The sequence below is a fragment of the Papilio polytes genome, unplaced genomic scaffold (genome assembly GCF_000836215.1).
Source record: "Papilio polytes unplaced genomic scaffold, Ppol_1.0 DF824047.1, whole genome shotgun sequence".
In the NCBI taxonomy this organism is placed as follows: domain Eukaryota; kingdom Metazoa; phylum Arthropoda; class Insecta; order Lepidoptera; family Papilionidae; genus Papilio; species Papilio polytes.
The window spans coordinates 4,296,767-4,314,198 of NW_013525157.1; the positions used below are offsets into that span (position 1 = coordinate 4,296,767).

The window sequence follows — 17,432 nt, forward strand, 5'->3', positions numbered from 1 at the left end:
TGTTCCACTTTACGAAAATTTGCTTTCTTTCTTGTAATGATACAATGGGGATGTGTAGTAAGCCGGTGACGACAAGTTTTAGAGTTTATAATTTTTATTTTGCCTAACAACGAACTATAAAAACTTTGCTAATAAATTATAAAGCCACAAATTAATTAACTGTACTTATTTATTGTAACACGTCGTATATTTTACATAGCGCATGCATTTGTTATGTTAAATACTTTTAAACTATAAGTAATTAAATTACTTAGTAACAATTATAACTATTTAGTAATATATATCTAGTGATAATGATAATTTAAAAAGGACTTCCAATTTTTTTGCTATTGTTTATAGGTTCTACTACTAGTCTTTCAGACCATCAAACTGCACGTTTGTACTATATCCATATATAGTATAAAGGAAATAAAATATACAAAAACGACAATTATTATTTTATGAAGAGATTTATTAAAAATAACACAGTATCATTATCCATATGCATTGCTTTAGCGTTATTATTCGTTGTTTCATTGGTTCCGCTGGGCATAGATTTATGAGTAGACGGCAGGGATGTCATCCTTGCTCCAGTCGATGTCGATGGTCTTGCCAGTGCGCGCGCTTTGCTCTGCCGCATCCGCGATCTTGCTAACCGCCAGTGTCTGCCAGCTCGTCACCTCGGGCTTGTCACCGACTGCAAAATAAAGCATTTCAGCTACACTTCTAGTACTGAAGATTATGATTACTCTCTTGTGCACTACACAATGTTATATTTAGGTAGCACTAAAATATGGGAAAACCTGAAAGGTAAAAGTGAGTCTATAGATATTTTAATCAAATTGCTATTTTTACGGTTTTACCATACTCAGTAAAAATAAAATAAAAAACCTACACTGAACAACATCGAGGAAGTGTTCGAGTTCGTATTTGTAGGCGGCCTTGTAGCGGGACGGGAATGAGTAGTAGATGGGGTTGGTCTTGACGCCCTCGTGGCCGAGGTAGCTTTCCAGCGATGGGCAAGGTTTCTCATTTTCTACCTTCAGCATACCTGAATAAAATATTAAGTAGGTAAATCTACTATCTTTTGTTGCACAGAAACAATTTGAAAACGTGAATACTAATTATAACAAACCCTTGTTTCCGAAGACTTCGAGCCTTTGATCGTATCCGTAAGCGCTGAAACGGCTGTTGTCGCCGATAGCGATGGCGCCCGAGGGGAAGGTGAGAAGGAAGGCGATGGTATCGAAGTCGTCGATGGCTTTGATCTCCGGGATGAGCGCGGTGGCGGAGGACTGCACACGAATCGGCAGCTCGCCCAGCACCCAGCACGTCATGTCGATATCGTGCACGAGGCAGTCGTGGTACACACCGCCTGAAATTACAGATCACTAAATTTATAAAACATATTGTGCTATACCCTCATCACCATCATCAAACCGAGACAACACGCAGTGCCCAGGATAGAGCGAGCAGACGGTGCACAGCCAGAAGATACCCTCATCATTTCCATCTCCCAGTTTAACATATTGTTTTTTTTTACCCACCTACACTATTAATACTAACTAAATTAAATACCCTAATTGTAATTGTAGTTTCGAGATGACGATCTAAAACCACACAATTACAATTATGAGGTGGCCGAAAGCCGACGGGCCTTGTCATAAAGACCAACTGCAAGATATATTTGGAGATGTATACAACAATGGACATCGCCCGAGGAGTAGAGAGCGACAGATGCCCCCCTGGAGAATTCAAAAATGTAAAATATAAATATAAACTACGGCATATATATAAATGGTAGCTGAAGCAAGACCTGGTCTAAAAAATTGTTATCAATTACCTGATGTCTCCAAGTAGTCGATGGATGGCAGTGGGGAATCTCTAGCTGTAACTTTGAGGATCTGTACATGTCCGACAGTTCCCTCCCTGACTCTTTCCTTTAAGCTCCTGTAGGCGGGGTCGAAGCGACGGTTGAAAGCTGAGAATAAGGTTTTTCCCTTGCTCTTGGCGGCTTGATAGCACTTGAGTGTATCTTCGCTGGACTCCGCGATAGGTTTCTCACAGAAGACGTCCTTGTTGTTGGCGATCGAGTTGACGACAATGTTGTGGTGAGCAAACGTTGGGCAGCAAATAAATACCACGTTAACGCTGCGAAAAGAAATGCCGTTTATCCCCTTTAATCACTGCTTACAGTTTTAATATACTATATTAATAAACTAAATTAATTTTAACCGACTACAAAGAATGGTTATTTTACCTCTTGTCTTTGTACACTTTGTCGCTCTCCTTTGAGGTGATGAAAGTGACGTCATCGCTCAACTTCCAGTACTTCTTCAGGTCATTGAACCTCTCAACGCGGTCGTCGACGATGTATTTTAGGATGATGCGGGGGTTGTTGATGATGTTGGCGAGGTGGATGGAGCCAGCACGGCCCAGGCCGAAAATGGCACCCACAACCGGTGATACCGTGGGCCTGCCGTTGTCCTTTGTCATCACGTTATTCAAGTGCCTAAACAGCAAAAGTGGTTAGAATTTTCAACAATTTTAAATAAGTATGACCAGTGAAGAACAATACATACTCAGTGAAAACGTAATCGACCTTTGGGTAGGAAGGACTGAAGGAGTAAGGCGTTGGTCCAGCGAACTTCTTGGTGGCCATACTGATAGGTTTTTATCTGAATATAAAATAAAATATGAATAAGCGTAGTATAATGCAAGCGGCTAGGCTTCCATCCACTTGAGCCTGTGACTGTACACCTGCCTTAATAATCGCTTTCGAATAAATACGAGAAACGAGATTGGTCTTATAATGAAAACGAATATATATTCATACTAGCTGTATCCCGCGACTCCGTGTTTAGGAGATACCTTCCAAAAAACATACATAACAACCTTCTCAAATGCGATACAAATATGTAAACGTTATTTCTTACTATTATGTTAAATATTATACAATATTGGTAAGAAAGATTAACATATGTTAAAGACAATAAAAATAAGGAAAAAAAATCAAACCCGAGCGAAGATGTGTGACCAGGAACAATTGGTAGCCCAAATGCGAAGTGCAAAAGCGTTTAAGCAGTTTAAATAGACATGGCACGATATATCTATTCACTTCTCACGTAACATAAGATAACCTCCCCGAGTGATACATTATCAAAACAATAAACATACATCAACAATTACACAAAAAAAATACCATGCCATTAAAAATACACGATAAACATGGAAAAATACCACATCTGGAAAAATATTTTTTAAAAACAAAACCAATCCTATTTCTTGATATTATGGGATTTGTTAGAAATACAAGTTAAAAGTAACCAACATGAAAAATGCATGCGGTTTGTACCATGTACGACGTGTTACAATAAATATCTACAGTTAATTTGTGGTTATAACAATATTAAACAGAAATTATCGCAGTTTACTATTAGACTAACTAAAATATATTTTATAAACTTCAAAAGACGTCATCATCAGCTTAATACACGTCCCCACTGAAGGGCTCGGAGCCTACTCTAAGTTACGTGTGACTAGAACTTAGACAGCCAAGCTGGACCAGTGCAGGTTGGTTGACTTCAGAAATATCTTTTATCAAACTTTTTTATATGTACAGGTTGCACGTAAATAATATAAAAATCGATAATCAAAATAAACAAAACCGACACCCTTTGTAAATTAATATTTTAACGAAATTGTAAATTAACTTTTATACCTCGTTCTAAGAAAAATAGTACGATTTAACTAATTATAACAGAGAAAGTTGTACCTAATCCCATTACGTATCACGCACGAACTAACTTGATTTACAAGTAATACAATGTAAGTTCGCTTCAGAATTAAAACATAGTAAATGGAACCGGCTTTTTCTTTACAAAAGAAGCTTTCTTAAATACACGAGGGAATAAAAAAAATTTACGGAAGCTTTCTGATAAGTCTAAAACTTCCCTTTGGCTCTATCAATTCGTAAGCAATATAAACGATAGAAAGCAGTAAGTATATCTTTCTTATTATAGGTGTTGTTAATGTAAATGTTTGGATTATGAATGCTAGGCATCTCCTGTACGGCTGCATGAATGTGCATATGGTAGAGATGTTAAACACCCTCTAAGAGAGAAACATAGACTACTCAAGTAGTTTTTTTTTAATTCCGCGCAGTCGAAGTTACGGACAAAAAGTATTATTCTTATGAAAATAATATACATTGTAGATTTATAATGACTGTTACAAACTTCCAAATAGCGCATATCATTTTATTAATTCGCACAACTAGGTATTTTTTCACTAACTCTTAACCTGAAAAGTTAATGCGAGCTGCCTTTTACATTGCATATTCTAAGACTTTCTATATTATTCATACTAACAGTAACATATGCGTAAAAAACATTTTTGTTTGCTCTCTATAACCGTGAGTTTCCACTGCAATGGCAGTCATACAAGTATACGAGTGTTTTGGCAGCGAAAGCCTAAGGTTAGTCATTACCTATTTCTCTCTAATAAATAGAAAATGCCACTAGAAAAGTATACTTTTTGTACCAACAACGTTGCTTTGTAACTTACCAGATGTTATCTTTAAAAAAAATATTTTTATTAACGGTTTAAAAATGCCTATCTTGTTTATATCACAATTACATAACAAATGTCAACAATCTTACACACAACGTGATCTCCAAACATAACATGTAGAAGTAGATATCTCACAGTATTATTTCAATAATAGCGCCTCAAACGATCTTAACATCGGCAATTAGTGTAAAGCAACAAAACACCCCATGTCCTTTACTTATTTTTTTTTAAATGTTTGGGCTATTGTCACATCCCTATCTAAAAAGTCACATCCCTATCTAAAAAGAATAGTAGCAAATCTCGTCCTCCGCAAATTGCGGTGAGTAGTTCACATTTATCCAGATTTTTTTTAAATTCATTTTGTTAAAGCGAGGGATTTATCGCAAAGCTATATAACCCTATAGGTCTACAAACTAACAAACACCTAATCATCACACAAAGGAATAATTTACATTACATGTTTTTCCGCAATATAGCAAGGTGTGGTATGTTTTAGGTCCGGCTGGGTCAAGCTACGAAATTGATTTTGAAATTTGATGTGACGTTAACATTTATACTCTGTAACTTGCTACCAAAATAATATATAATCTATGTTTCATTTACATACTCAATACACACTCTGTTTTATACACTCTTTGAAGAAAAAGGGAAAAAAAGTTTCCGGTACTTTCCACACCGCTTTTATTTTTGTAATTATCATAATTTTAATTGTATTTATAAGAAACAAAAAGTGAGTACTTAACAGTTGCTATTGTTTTTTTCTATCTAATATAACTTGACGAAAGTTCAACATGTTTTCTATTGTGACAAATGTTTAGAAAGTTTGGAGATTGTAAAAACAACATAAAACTTATTTTACAGAGTAAAATGGCTAGCCAGTGGGGACAAAAAGCAGATGAATTGGAAATTTCTAATAAAATAGCGGGTTTGGATTTGGTAAAGAAAAATGAGAACCAGAAATCAGAAACAGACGATGCCCCAGATGCTGCCAATCCTGCTGAAGCTTCGTTATTGATGAAAATAATAAGGCAAGGATTGGTTGAATCTAAGTTGGATATTGAAGTGCAAAGGAAAGACCCAAATTCACCATTATATTCAGTAAAAACTTTTGAAGCACTTCATTTGAAACCAAATTTACTAAAGGGAGTTTATGCCATGGGTTTCAATGCCCCATCCAAGATTCAAGAAACAGCATTGCCAACACTACTAGCTGATCCTCCTCAAAACATGATTGCTCAATCCCAATCCGGAACTGGTAAAACTGCTGCATTTGTACTTGCTATGCTAAGCAGAGTAGATCCTACAAAGAATTATCCACAAGTGCTCTGTCTTAGTCCAACATATGAACTAGCAATACAAACTGGGGAAGTTGCTGCAAAGATGGCAAAGTTTTGCCCCGAAATTAAACTTAAATATGCTGTCCGAGGTGAAGAAGTACCTAAAGGAACTAAAATCACTGATCACATAATCATCGGGACACCAGGTAAAATGTTAGACTGGGGTGTTAAATTTGGAATGTTTGATTTGAGCAAAATTAAAGTTTTTGTATTGGATGAAGCAGATGTAATGATTGATCGTCAAGGTCATCAAGATCAGTGTATAAAGATACATAAATGTCTCCCTTCGACTTGTCAAATGATGTTCTTCTCTGCCACATATGACAGTGCAGTCATGGTTTTTGCTGAAGTCATTGTACCTAATCCAATTATAATAAGACTGTTAAGAGAAGAAGAATCTTTAGATAATATTAAGCAATATTATGTGAAGTGTAAAAGTTCAGATGACAAATACAGAGCTATTTGTAACATTTATGGAGTAATTACTATTGGCCAAGCTATCATTTTCTGTCATACTAGAAAAACCGCAGGTTGGTTATCAGAAAAAATGTCTAGAGATGGTCATTCGGTAGCAGTGCTATCAGGAGAGCTCACAGTTGAACAGAGAATAGCTGTGCTGGATCGTTTCAGAGCTGGTTTAGAGAAAGTTTTAATCACAACTAATGTCTTGTCCAGGGGTATTGATGTAGAACAAGTTACTCTAGTAGTGAACTTTGACATGCCTATGGATTTAAACAAAAAAGCAGATTGTGAAACATATTTACACAGAATCGGAAGGACAGGTAGATTTGGAAAAGCAGGAATAGCAATTAATCTAATTGATTCATCCCAGGCAATGCAAATTTGTTTAGACATTGAAGCACACTTTGGTAAGAAGATCCATTTGTTAGACATTGAGGATGCAGAAGAAATTGAGAAAATTGGAGCATAACTTAACTGTCTTGCATTTTTACATTATGGTACACTGTTTGCTGCACATGGAACTCAATAGTGCTATAAAATCTAAATATTTCGACAAAATGAATGCACCTGAAAATGAAATCCCTAGAAATGCTTGTTCTCCATATTTTATATATAAAATAAAAAAAAAACATCATGTAAGTGTCTTTTTAAACACACATTTTAGGAAGTTCCTATCCTGATATTAACTAGTGATGGGTTAAATATCTATAACAGTTGTATCAGATATCAACAAAAAACCTACCCACAGCAGAAATAAACTAATAGTAATGCTAAAATGATAACCACTTGATTAAGAATATCCATCCCTCACCTCCCATCACTCTAATTCAGCCCAAAAATTCTGCATAGGCTTTAAGAACTGTTAAGTAAAAGAAACAGATCTAAGGATTGTATCATAATTTCAATAAAACACAGGACATAAATCATAAACTCCTTGTAATAATTTTACTAAATACTTATATAGGAAATAAATAAATTATTCTTATTAAAAAATAATCTAGCGCGCTGTCTGTGCTGGACCCTCAGGATTTGTTGCACCAGAAATCATCACAAAGATCGCAATGGGGACTATGTACATCCACTGTAAACAAAAAAAAACATAATTGTTACAAAAAGAAACACAAAACATTGCACAAAAACCGACCCAATTACAATTTAAAACATAAATTAGAGAGATAATTGTTTAGGATGTTGCAAGTGGTCCATAGAATAACTATTAGAAAACAGCAATACTTTAATGACAACTCATATGGCTACTTCAGTTAGACAGTAGTACTTAATAATGTCTGGCATTCAATTACAGTACTAACAAAAATTGGCACCAGTAAGTCCATACAATCCATGCCTAGGCTGTGCTACCATCCAACTGTACAGGTAAATTGTCAACCAGCTACTAAGTGATGAGAACATTCTATCCATAAATTCTTATTAAATAACCAATATGATGTACATCCTTTAAGAAAAGATTTGATCATTGATGTAGATCATTTGATAAAGGCTTAATTACGGTTGTCTGAATATCTACGATTTATACACATTTCATACTCACATATTTTGCTAAAAATGATCTGTTATCTTTCAACTCTCCTTTTTCTCTAGCTTCTCGTTCACGTTCAAGTTTTTGTATATATGAAGCAGTATCCGGTCTGAAAATAAAGATAATATACTGACATGACAAAAATGCTATGAAATAAGGAATGAGTATAAGACATTTTGTTTAGTGTCAAATGTTACAAAGATTAAGTACTTACGTTACAGCGGGCTCCACATGTCGCAAGTAGAAGTTGGACTGAACTTTATACTCATTATTCACACTTTGTGGGTATTGAGACTTTGATGAGTTATTCACTTGGAAACTCACAGCTATAACTGCTCCATTAGGGAGTACCCAAACATTTATAACATCTGTCAGGTCATTTTCTAGAAAAGCTTTTGCTTTAACTGAAGAAAAAAATTCAGAATCCTTGGTCTCTGCCGATGTTACTAACGACCTAATAGTGTAAAAACCATCAAACTCCGCTAATTCCTGAAAACATAAGATAACATTTATAAAAGGGCAATTATTAATTAATCAGCTGTATCGTGTTATATACATTACCTTTAATTCATCAATATGTTGCTGTTGAAATGGTATTTGTTCAATTACAGAAGTCCCAGCTCTTAAACTTTTTAAAGAAATGTTTCCCCTGGTGCAGTATTTCTCACCATTACAATTCAGCGAATGTTGAACTTTGATATTCAACCAACCATCGTAGTCTATGCAAGCCTGAAAGGTTTGTTCATTAGTAGTATGGTATATGAAAAAGAAGATAATGTGATTATTTCAGTCATAAACATCACAATAATAATATTCATCAACGAATAATATGTTTATAATAAATACAATACTTTACCACGAATTGAAGCAGAAGAGAAAAACTGATTGTTAATAGCATTTTCATTTCGTAAATTCTACGAAACTTAAAACGGTAGAGTATTTTTTATTGATTTATTACTGTATTTTATTTCTATTTTGTATTCTAGGTTAGAATTATAGTCATTATCATAGACAATAAGTTGTCTATGTCAATGTCTATTTCTAAGGAAAAATGATAAGAAAAATCAGTGTTGTTATGTTATCATAAGCGTTGAAGCTTTAATATTTTACTCATTAAGATATGCATATTTCAGTTTGAGACTGTTGATATACATGAAAATTATAATATCGTTAATTTTAGATAGTTCGTACACAAGGTTACATTAATTAAAAATATTATTTGCGATGGAGTGTAACGTGATGTGCACATGGCGCGTCAAGAAAAAAAACATTCTGTCACTCTTGACTTTTCAATCAACTTACATGACAATGACATTGACATTAAATAAAAGCAAATGTAAATAATCAGCAGAGAATAGAATTTAATAAAAGATTTATGAAGACAGTGATCTGCTCTGTCAATAAATGCAACTACTAATTACAATTGAAACTGACAATTTTCTACTAGTTTGGTAACTTAGTGCATTAAGGCTTTTCAATACTTCATTTAATCGTAATGGAGGAAGTAGATTCAATAATATTGCACTTTCTTCGTCAATTAAAAGTGTAAGTAAATGTCATCCGATTAGTTAAATAATAGTAAAATAGGATATTTGTAGACTGATAGAGATGTATGGCAGAGTAGTACACCCTGTGCTGAATCTCCTTAGGAACAAGGGCAGGTTGATGATAACACAGACCAGTTACAGGACTATCCTCACAAATTATTCTTTTTATTCTTCTATTTTTGCAGTAACTTCAATGATGATACTAAATGTCTAAATGATCTATCAGTTGATGTTATTGTTGAGGCAGCATCTAGATGTATTAGTGCAATAAATCCAAATATTAAAGTACCAAGTAAGTTGCCACCCGGTGTATCACAAAGGATAGAAGTGGCTGCACAAATTGCCTCCATATGCAAGGTATCCTCCATATTTTTCCTTACAACTTTTTTAGTCAAAGTGTTAAAAATATATTAAAATATCTACAGATCATATATATTTTATTTTAATAGGACCTGGGGTACAAAAATGATGTTGGGTATCAGACATTTCTGTATTATAATGAAGCTGAGTTGAGGCAAGTTTTCATGTTCTTGATAGAAAAATTACCAAATGAAGATAAACATACAAACACCACAGTACCTACAAAAAAGAAAAATGCTCTACTGCAAGAAATTGCACTCAAAATTGATGAAGAATTGAATACTATGTGGATACCTCCTTGTTGTAAACCCAATACCCATACAATTGGTGATTTCATATATACAGAAGGTAAGACAGGAATAAGTAGTTTGGTTGCAGATGTATAATTATCTGTCATAGAAGTAAATGTGATAATCTTAACTGTAATTTATAATAGCATATCCACAGTTCAGAATTCTCCTAGGCTTTATTAAGCCAGAACCACATATTCCAGATATTAAATAGAAACTGACTTTTCCATAATAATTAAATTATCAACATATATAACCATTTAATAACTTTTCAGAAAAAAATATTAAACCCAAAGAGATAAGTGAGGTTGAAATTATGGGGAAATTACAAAAGCTTAATGAAATCACTAAAAAGAGTACAGCAGCAAAGCGACAACAAACAGAAAATATTATCACTGACAAAAAAGTTGAGATAAACAAAAGTCTAAAGGAACTTAAGGAAACAGCATTTGTATTGAGACAAAAATTGGATACACTCGAAAGTGAGAGAAATATCATGGATGTTGAATATTCACAGGTTGTTTGTTTAATATATAAAAGATTGGGATTTTTTTTAACTTGTATTTTATGTTTTCATTGTGGAATTGATAATTGACATTGAATGAAAAAAAATAGTATTTATTTATTAATAATTAACCTTTTTGATTATAGAAAACTGTATTGTATTACAGTTTTAAATAATTTTGCTTAATTGAACATTTTCTGTTTATCCAAGGCAACTAAATACTGTGAAAGGGCTGAAGCTGATTTAAAAAATGTAGAGAATATTTTACGAGATATTGGAATAACAAATATTGAAGATGGCACAATAGAAAACAAGTTAAACAAAGTGAGGAAAAACATAAATTCATTGCACAGCAAAAGTGAAAATCTGACATCAAAAAATTTGAGTTTAAAAGTTGAGATTGATAAAGTAAATAGTACAACTACTTTATCTGAGGTAAGGTCACTCCATTAATTTTTACCTTAACTTAATAGTCACTTGGATTAATTGATTATTTTATTAACATGTGTAAATTTTCAGTCAGAGCGGAGTAAGTGTAAAAGCATCTTAGTCAACCTAAAGGAAACAGCTAAAGCTTTGAAAGAAGAATGTGAAAAGAAAGAGGAATTGAGTAAACAACTTAGATTAAAGTATGAAAAATTAAAAGGAGGTAACAAAAGGTTAAGTCATTTAATGATTTATTTCTTTAAATTGTAGAACTTTATTTGACTAAGTTATTTATATGAAATAATTCTTATGTACTTATATATTTTCCTCATATTTTGACTATTACTTATTTTTAATCTTACATCATTGATTTTTATCCCTCTCACTAGAAAATATTAACTAATTGTATCAAATAATTACAGACATGTTTACACAGAAAGGATTCTAGAAATCATAGGTAATGTAGAAAAGCAAAATCTGGAGATCGGAAACATTCTTCAAGATACTAGAAAAATACAGAAAGAAATCAACACTCTTGAAGGACAACTGGATAGATGTTTTTCAATTGCTGATGAAACACTATTTAAGGTTAAAAATTATGATATTCATATAGATATTCAAATTTTTTTACATATATATAAACTATATTAAATGTATTCCAGGACGCTAAAAAAGATGATCAAGCTAAGAAAGCCTACAAATTGTTAGCCTTGTTGCATTCTGAGTGCAATACCATTGTGTCCTTAGTGAATGATACGGGAAATTTAGCCAGAGACATAGTAGACCTAGAGGATAATATTAAAGCAGAGAAATCAAAAAGAACTGAAGATATATTGGAGAAAATACAGCTGGATCTGACCAAACTGCAAAAGGAATCATTATAATTCACATTTTTTATTCATATTAACATTTATGGAGTTAGAAGTAATTTAAGTTATAAATAATATAAGAAATGTTAATTTAGACTTTTATTTACTTTCTCTAATCAGTAAACATTATTTACGCTTTGGCAATATTTCTGGTGGAATATAATTGTCTTCACTGATATTTATGTCATTCTTTTCAGTACTAGTATGAAGCTTTTCTTTGCTTTCAATTTCCAAATCAATCTTCTCTTCATTTTCAAAGAACCACAATTTTTGCTCTTCCACTTCTAATTCCTTCTGTTTCTTTTCAACTTCCACTATTCTTTGAGCTCTGTTTAGTCGCTGTATTTGTTCATTAAGTTTTTCTTCCCTTGTAGATAGCCACATTTCAAACAGCTTAAAATTAAAAACAATTTTATCAATAAACCAATTATATTTTTGTAGCCTACAAAATATATGTTTAAATCCTCTAAACCTTAGATTTCTATCTATTAAATAATACAACCTTACCTACATTACTTTTTTAAAGGTTAGTTACTACTAAACATGGGACAAATTGGGATAGGTCACAACTAATTTAAATCTATCTCAAATATTCTTTTCATGTTATTTTTAATTTGGTCTCCTTCCATATCAACAATGTTTGTTGCTGTAGGAAATCGACATAAGATTGACATTAAAGGATTTGGAATTTTAAATTGTTACTTACCTGCTGTTGTGTGGATATATCTTTTTTCTGTGTCTTATTAATGGCATCCTCAATTAATTTTTTAATAGATTCTTCTAATCCACCTTCAGCTTTCGGACATGCATTTAAAATTGAAATACATTTTTGCAATGAATCTTTATCTTCACATTTACTGCTTTCTTTCTGGAGCAACTCAATTACGTCATTATATAATTTAAATGACTTGAGATTTTTATAGTTTTCACACAAAGATAAAAGAGAGTCATACTTTTTGTAATACAACCAGCCAATTATTTGTAAATTGTTACTGACATTATCATTGTTATTCCTTGACATCCAGGCCAAAGTTTTACCAGATAATAACATTAAATCTTTAATATCGAAATGATCATCATGGTAGTAGTTCCTAAGAAATTTAATTCTTATTTTCTTTTCCTCTATTTTCTTTTTCTCTTCCGCTTTTGGGGCCTCTGGAGGTAAAACCTTATAGTTTATTATATATTTATAACATGCATATTGACTTAATGTGCATGTTATTTCATTAGAAAAATCTTCTTGGAGCATTACAAGTGCTGCAACTTCGGCTGCTAACTCATAGTTATTGGATGTTATAAGTTTATCTAATAATATATTAGCAGCAAAGTCATCAAGGAATACACCATAGGTTAAGGGATCTTTAAGAATGTCAATTAATTCTTGCTCATTCCCAAAATCTATATAATTTCTAATTGTGGCATGATGTGTAGATTCAAGTGTGTTTCTGGTTTCAGCCGACAATCTCAATTTGTGTAAAAGCTCTTTAAGTTCGTCAAGATATATGGGCTCTTTTACAGCATTCGCAAATATGTCAACATCTATTGCACTAATGACACCTTTAGAGGCATAATTTTGACTCAATGAAGTATAGAAATCATTCAGATTGATATTATTTATTATGGGAGAAGACCTTTGTCCATTCCAAGCTGATTCACATTTATATTCATTTGTTAAAAACGATCGCTTTTGAAGTTTTTTTATTAAAACGTATCTACTCAATAAATATTTGTTCCCGCGTATCAACATTCTGATTTGAATCGGCTTATTTAAATGCTAATGTGATTATTGTTTAAGTTGATATACGAATTATGTAAGTCAATTATACAAAAGCATCTCAATCTTAAAAGCAATTTAAGTCATTTAATAACAACTAGTTCGTAACTTGTATTACACAAAAGTAAAAAATTAAACACGGAAATAAAATTGTTTTAGGTTATTTCTCGCTGTCACTGTCAGATGTCAGAACACTACCAAGCAAAGAGTATCCATAAATAAACGGAACAAAGTTTGAATGTTTGAAAGAAATGGAAATAATATTAAGCAATTAAGAACTGAAACGTTTGTAATAATTATGTTTTAGCAGTTTTGATGAAAGTGATATTCATAATTGTTTAGAATATTATTTATAATAACAGGCATTTCACATTTTAATTTGACATTCGAATGTCAGTTATAACAATTTGTCACGCCGTGGCTCTTTTCCTGTCAAATCAAAAATACTCAATCGTAGTACAATTGATATCGTAACTTTAAAGTAAAATGAATATATTTGTACAATGAATAGATTCTTTTGCATTGACCGTATTGGTTTTATGTTTCTCACACAGTTAAAATATTGTTGCCCAACTAAAACAGCGATCCGGATAACTGTTCAATGACGATGACTGATTTGTATATAGCCGTCGTTTGCTCTTCAAATATGAATCGGAGCATGGAAGCTCATGCATTCTTAGTCAAAAAAGGGTTTAAAGTCAAGTCGTACGGCACCGGTGAGAAAGTCAAATTACCAGGCCTATCAGCTGACCGACCTAATTGTTACGAGTTTGGAGTTCCTTATGATGACATTTACAACGACTTGTTGGAGAAGGATAAAGCATACTATACTCAAAATGGATTACTTCACATGTTGGATCGAAATCGTAGAATCAAACCCTACCCTGAAAAGTTTCAAGTATCAGCAGAGAGATTTGATGTTATCATCACTTGTGAAGAAAGAGTATATGACCAAGTGATAGAATGGTTTGGTTCAAGGCGGTCAGTCTATAACCAACCAGTTCATGTTATTAATATAGATATACAGGACAACCATGAAGAAGCAACAATAGGTGCTTTCTTAATAAGCGATATGGTCACCAAAATGGCACAAAGTGACGATTTGGACAATGACATAGATGAATTATTACATGACTTCGAGGCTAAGTGCCAAAGGCCCATATTAAATTGTATAATGTTTTATTAATTGATTTTAATTTGCTCATCTTGATGCATCACAATTACTTTTGCTTTCATAAAATTTGTTTATTTAGCATTAAGATTTGAGGACAAGTTATGACTAATTTTATTAAAGCTTGTACATAATTCTTCACATAGGCAAATACAACTGAGGTTGTAATTAACATTGATACAATATAATAAATATGATTTAAAATTGTAAATGTCTTCTATTGTGACCTATGATCCCAAAATAATCTAGCTAGTGACAAACTATGTTTTTGTCTGGGCCTGCCATAGTGAAATCTGGTCCATGACATGAATAAATGTTGTCAAACCAAAAAATGAATTTTGTTTGAAAGAATTTAAACTGCAGCAGTGGCAATTTTTTTTTAATTCTCCCACTGATTCAGTTTCAAGATGAAATATTAAGATTCCTGCGAAAGCTAACAATAGCATTAAGGTAGTCTCAAGTATATATTGCAGTACTTATTAAAGAAAAGACTATTGGTAAATAAGTCGTAACACCGCTCTTTTTAGTAGCGCCCAATGTATTCTGTGAGTACCGGAATGCGGACCTTCTATGCTCGCACACTATCAGCGTGTCATTCAATGGTAGTCCATTCATTTGGAGCCGCTTCCTGAAGTCGACCCCTGGGCTGCTTTTAAATACATTGACAGTGACCAGCCCCCACAGGAGTACTTAGCAAATGAACTTCAAACGTAAATCAAGCTAATTAAAAAATCTATCTTACAAACCTACACTTTCAGTGGTAACATACGTAAAATATTATTAAAACTGGTTATTTAGAAAGAAAATGAGAAGTGAGAGTTGATAACATCTTAATATGATCATCTCTCACATCTCCTTCAATTTTCTGTCGCGCCCATTGGAAATAACCGTAATTCAATACGTAATGTCTATCTACCCCCATTAAGAATTGTGAAAATTTTTTTAACATGACTAGATTGCACGATCTGTAATAAAATTGAGACATCTGTCAAATCTTTGGTTTTGTCTTTTGTTCGAACTGTCAAACGTCAAACTAAGACTGTCATTTCGGATACTAAACATGATTTAACCTCTTCATTGAGTTATCCAATATTTATAATGAACACGATTTTAAAACACCTTTATGGTGTTAGATCAGTAACAAATCATGTTTTCGGTATTCATACTAGTGCACCGATTGCAGCATGGGTAAAAGCTAAAACACCAAAAAGATTTTTGGAATACAACAAGAAGGTATTCCCTCCACAGGCAATCGGCGAGGAGCCAAGACCAGCTGTAAGTCATTTCATCTAAGGAGATTACGATATAAAGATTATTGGTTCATCCATCTTTATTACAATTTATTGCATTTTTTTATAAATTGATTTGTGGTACACAATATAACTGTGCTTTTTTCATATATTTTTTTTTAAATGAAAATTACATTTAACATTACTTTTTCATACCAGTTTTATAATAACTATGTTTTGTTTGTTTCAGTTTGTATGCCACCAAAAAACTAATTTTAAGTACAGTCCCAAGAAGCTTTGGTATATAGCTTGCTTTGTTCGGGGCATGACTGTTGATGAAGCTATCAAACAGCTGAGTTTTGTCAACAAGAAAGGTGCTGTTTTTGTTAAGGAAGCAATACAAGAAGCCCAAGAACTAGCGGTTAAGGATCATAATGTTGAATATAAGAGTAATTTGTGGGTTGGTAAGTATCTAAACATTTATCTGTAAAATATCAATAAGTAATATGAATATTGAAAATGTCACTGAGAGCCTTGTGAATTAAAATTTTAATTGTTTTCAGCCGAATCATTTGCAAATAAGGGAATGGTAATAAAGGGTATAAGAAGACATGCTCGAGGCAGAATGGGTGAAGTTCGCTATACATACAGTCATTACTTTGTTCGCCTTGAAGAAGGAAAACCACCCAAAGACTATTACAAACACAATGAATTGACACCCCAGGAACAGCTTGATTCATGGTTAGAACAAATGAGAAAACGAAAAATTGTTAATTCATACTAGAATATTTCTTAACATATATTTTGAATATTATCTGTAGTTAGTTTTTAGCCACTGCTTCTTTTGATGTAGCAAGTACATAAGTTTAATAATAAATTTTTAATGAAGTTTCAAAACTTTAATTGTCAACCTTATGTAAAATTAACTTATTTATGAATTAAATACAATAATAGTTGAAAATGAATGTTGCTCGTTAATAACAGATGCACTGTAGGTGTAACATTTGGCTTCTCATATCTCAATATGAATCATGTTTATTTATCAAATACAACATAGGTAGGTATGCACACATACAATTACAGTAAATGTGAAAATGCTTTTATATAGATAAATTATTTTATCAAGATAGATTGTTATCCATATCATGAGTACATAAACATGAAATGGATAATCCAACTAAAACTTGATTCAGTGATTTATTTGATATTAGTGAAATTAATATGTGGTGGGCCACATGGAGAAAACAAATCCATTAAAAATGGTTTTAATAATGTATTTTTAACATTTTAAATACTTACTGAAATTTAAACAAAAATAAAAAACAAAAAGAATGTGTGGAAATATAAATATTTAAAGAAAATTAACAGAATGTG

The 17,432-nt window shown here is 32.6% G+C and overlaps 7 protein-coding genes across 7 annotated transcripts; 4 read left to right on the forward strand and 3 right to left on the reverse strand.

The window, feature by feature from the left end:
- Positions 1–430: 430 nt before the first annotated feature.
- On the reverse strand, positions 431–3,099 carry LOC106100408 (uncharacterized oxidoreductase YrbE-like). Its single transcript, XM_013279241.1, has 7 exons — positions 2,998–3,099; positions 2,562–2,657; positions 2,240–2,491; positions 1,823–2,130; positions 1,115–1,354; positions 875–1,030; positions 431–676 (listed from the first exon to the last, which is right to left on the reverse strand). The coding sequence occupies exons 2-7, from the start codon at positions 2,639–2,641 to the stop codon at positions 537–539; spliced, it is 1,176 nt and encodes a 391-aa protein (XP_013134695.1). The 5' UTR covers positions 2,642–2,657; positions 2,998–3,099; the 3' UTR covers positions 431–536.
- A 2,064-nt stretch (positions 3,100–5,163) lies between these two features.
- Positions 5,164–6,984, forward strand: LOC106100404 (DEAD-box helicase Dbp80). Its single transcript, XM_013279238.1, has 2 exons — positions 5,164–5,281; positions 5,413–6,984. The coding sequence occupies exon 2, from the start codon at positions 5,419–5,421 to the stop codon at positions 6,817–6,819; it is 1,401 nt and encodes a 466-aa protein (XP_013134692.1). The 5' UTR covers positions 5,164–5,281; positions 5,413–5,418; the 3' UTR covers positions 6,820–6,984.
- Positions 6,985–7,007: 23 nt separating this feature from the next.
- LOC106100417 (ER membrane protein complex subunit 10) lies at positions 7,008–8,908 on the reverse strand. Its single transcript, XM_013279256.1, has 5 exons — positions 8,744–8,908; positions 8,449–8,616; positions 8,102–8,376; positions 7,900–7,996; positions 7,008–7,431 (listed from the first exon to the last, which is right to left on the reverse strand). Exons 1-5 carry the CDS (start codon positions 8,789–8,791, stop codon positions 7,348–7,350), a joined length of 672 nt encoding a protein of 223 aa, XP_013134710.1. The 5' UTR covers positions 8,792–8,908; the 3' UTR covers positions 7,008–7,347.
- Positions 8,909–9,201: 293 nt separating this feature from the next.
- Positions 9,202–11,974, forward strand: LOC106100402 (coiled-coil domain-containing protein 22 homolog). Its single transcript, XM_013279236.1, has 8 exons — positions 9,202–9,432; positions 9,620–9,791; positions 9,884–10,142; positions 10,360–10,601; positions 10,800–11,024; positions 11,109–11,248; positions 11,438–11,603; positions 11,678–11,974. The coding sequence occupies exons 1-8, from the start codon at positions 9,383–9,385 to the stop codon at positions 11,897–11,899; spliced, it is 1,476 nt and encodes a 491-aa protein (XP_013134690.1). The 5' UTR covers positions 9,202–9,382; the 3' UTR covers positions 11,900–11,974.
- On the reverse strand, positions 11,969–13,841 carry LOC106100405 (28S ribosomal protein S27, mitochondrial). The gene is made up of 2 exons (XM_013279239.1): positions 12,591–13,841; positions 11,969–12,277 (listed from the first exon to the last, which is right to left on the reverse strand). Exons 1-2 carry the CDS (start codon positions 13,629–13,631, stop codon positions 12,011–12,013), a joined length of 1,308 nt encoding a protein of 435 aa, XP_013134693.1. The 5' UTR covers positions 13,632–13,841; the 3' UTR covers positions 11,969–12,010.
- A 226-nt stretch (positions 13,842–14,067) lies between these two features.
- LOC106100419 (RNA polymerase II subunit A C-terminal domain phosphatase SSU72) lies at positions 14,068–15,040 on the forward strand. The gene has a single exon (XM_013279259.1). The coding sequence runs from the start codon at positions 14,260–14,262 to the stop codon at positions 14,842–14,844; it is 585 nt and encodes a 194-aa protein (XP_013134713.1). The 5' UTR covers positions 14,068–14,259; the 3' UTR covers positions 14,845–15,040.
- An 806-nt stretch (positions 15,041–15,846) lies between these two features.
- Positions 15,847–16,948, forward strand: LOC106100418 (39S ribosomal protein L22, mitochondrial). Its single transcript, XM_013279258.1, has 3 exons — positions 15,847–16,104; positions 16,309–16,522; positions 16,622–16,948. The coding sequence occupies exons 1-3, from the start codon at positions 15,928–15,930 to the stop codon at positions 16,840–16,842; spliced, it is 612 nt and encodes a 203-aa protein (XP_013134712.1). The 5' UTR covers positions 15,847–15,927; the 3' UTR covers positions 16,843–16,948.
- The last annotated feature ends 484 nt before the right edge of the window (positions 16,949–17,432 follow it).

Coding starts and splice junctions, on each gene's coding strand:
- LOC106100408 (XM_013279241.1), bottom strand. CDS start 2,641: ATGGCCACCAAGAAGTTCGCTGGACCAACGCCTTACTCCTTCAGTCCT. Junction 1,031..1,114: donor CGAAGTCTTCGGAAACAAGG/GTTTGTTATAAT, acceptor TATTTTATTCAG/GTATGCTGAAGGTAGAAAAT. Junction 677..874: donor CTTCCTCGATGTTGTTCAGT/GTAGGTTTTTTA, acceptor TTTATTTTGCAG/TCGGTGACAAGCCCGAGGTG.
- LOC106100404 (XM_013279238.1), top strand. CDS start 5,419: ATGGCTAGCCAGTGGGGACAAAAAGCAGATGAATTGGAAATTTCTAAT.
- LOC106100417 (XM_013279256.1), bottom strand. CDS start 8,791: ATGAAAATGCTATTAACAATCAGTTTTTCTCTTCTGCTTCAATTCGTG. Junction 8,617..8,743: donor CTCTTCTGCTTCAATTCGTG/GTAAAGTATTGT, acceptor CAAACCTTTCAG/GCTTGCATAGACTACGATGG. Junction 7,997..8,101: donor CATGTGGAGCCCGCTGTAAC/GTAAGTACTTAA, acceptor CTTTATTTTCAG/ACCGGATACTGCTTCATATA.
- LOC106100402 (XM_013279236.1), top strand. CDS start 9,383: ATGGAGGAAGTAGATTCAATAATATTGCACTTTCTTCGTCAATTAAAA. Junction 9,792..9,883: donor AAATTGCCTCCATATGCAAG/GTATCCTCCATA, acceptor TTATTTTAATAG/GACCTGGGGTACAAAAATGA. Junction 10,602..10,799: donor TGGATGTTGAATATTCACAG/GTTGTTTGTTTA, acceptor TGTTTATCCAAG/GCAACTAAATACTGTGAAAG.
- LOC106100405 (XM_013279239.1), bottom strand. CDS start 13,631: ATGTTGATACGCGGGAACAAATATTTATTGAGTAGATACGTTTTAATA. Junction 12,278..12,590: donor ATATATCCACACAACAGCAG/GTAAGTAACAAT, acceptor TTTAATTTTAAG/CTGTTTGAAATGTGGCTATC.
- LOC106100419 (XM_013279259.1), top strand. CDS start 14,260: ATGACGATGACTGATTTGTATATAGCCGTCGTTTGCTCTTCAAATATG.
- LOC106100418 (XM_013279258.1), top strand. CDS start 15,928: ATGAACACGATTTTAAAACACCTTTATGGTGTTAGATCAGTAACAAAT. Junction 16,105..16,308: donor GCGAGGAGCCAAGACCAGCT/GTAAGTCATTTC, acceptor TGTTTGTTTCAG/TTTGTATGCCACCAAAAAAC. Junction 16,523..16,621: donor TAAGAGTAATTTGTGGGTTG/GTAAGTATCTAA, acceptor AATTGTTTTCAG/CCGAATCATTTGCAAATAAG.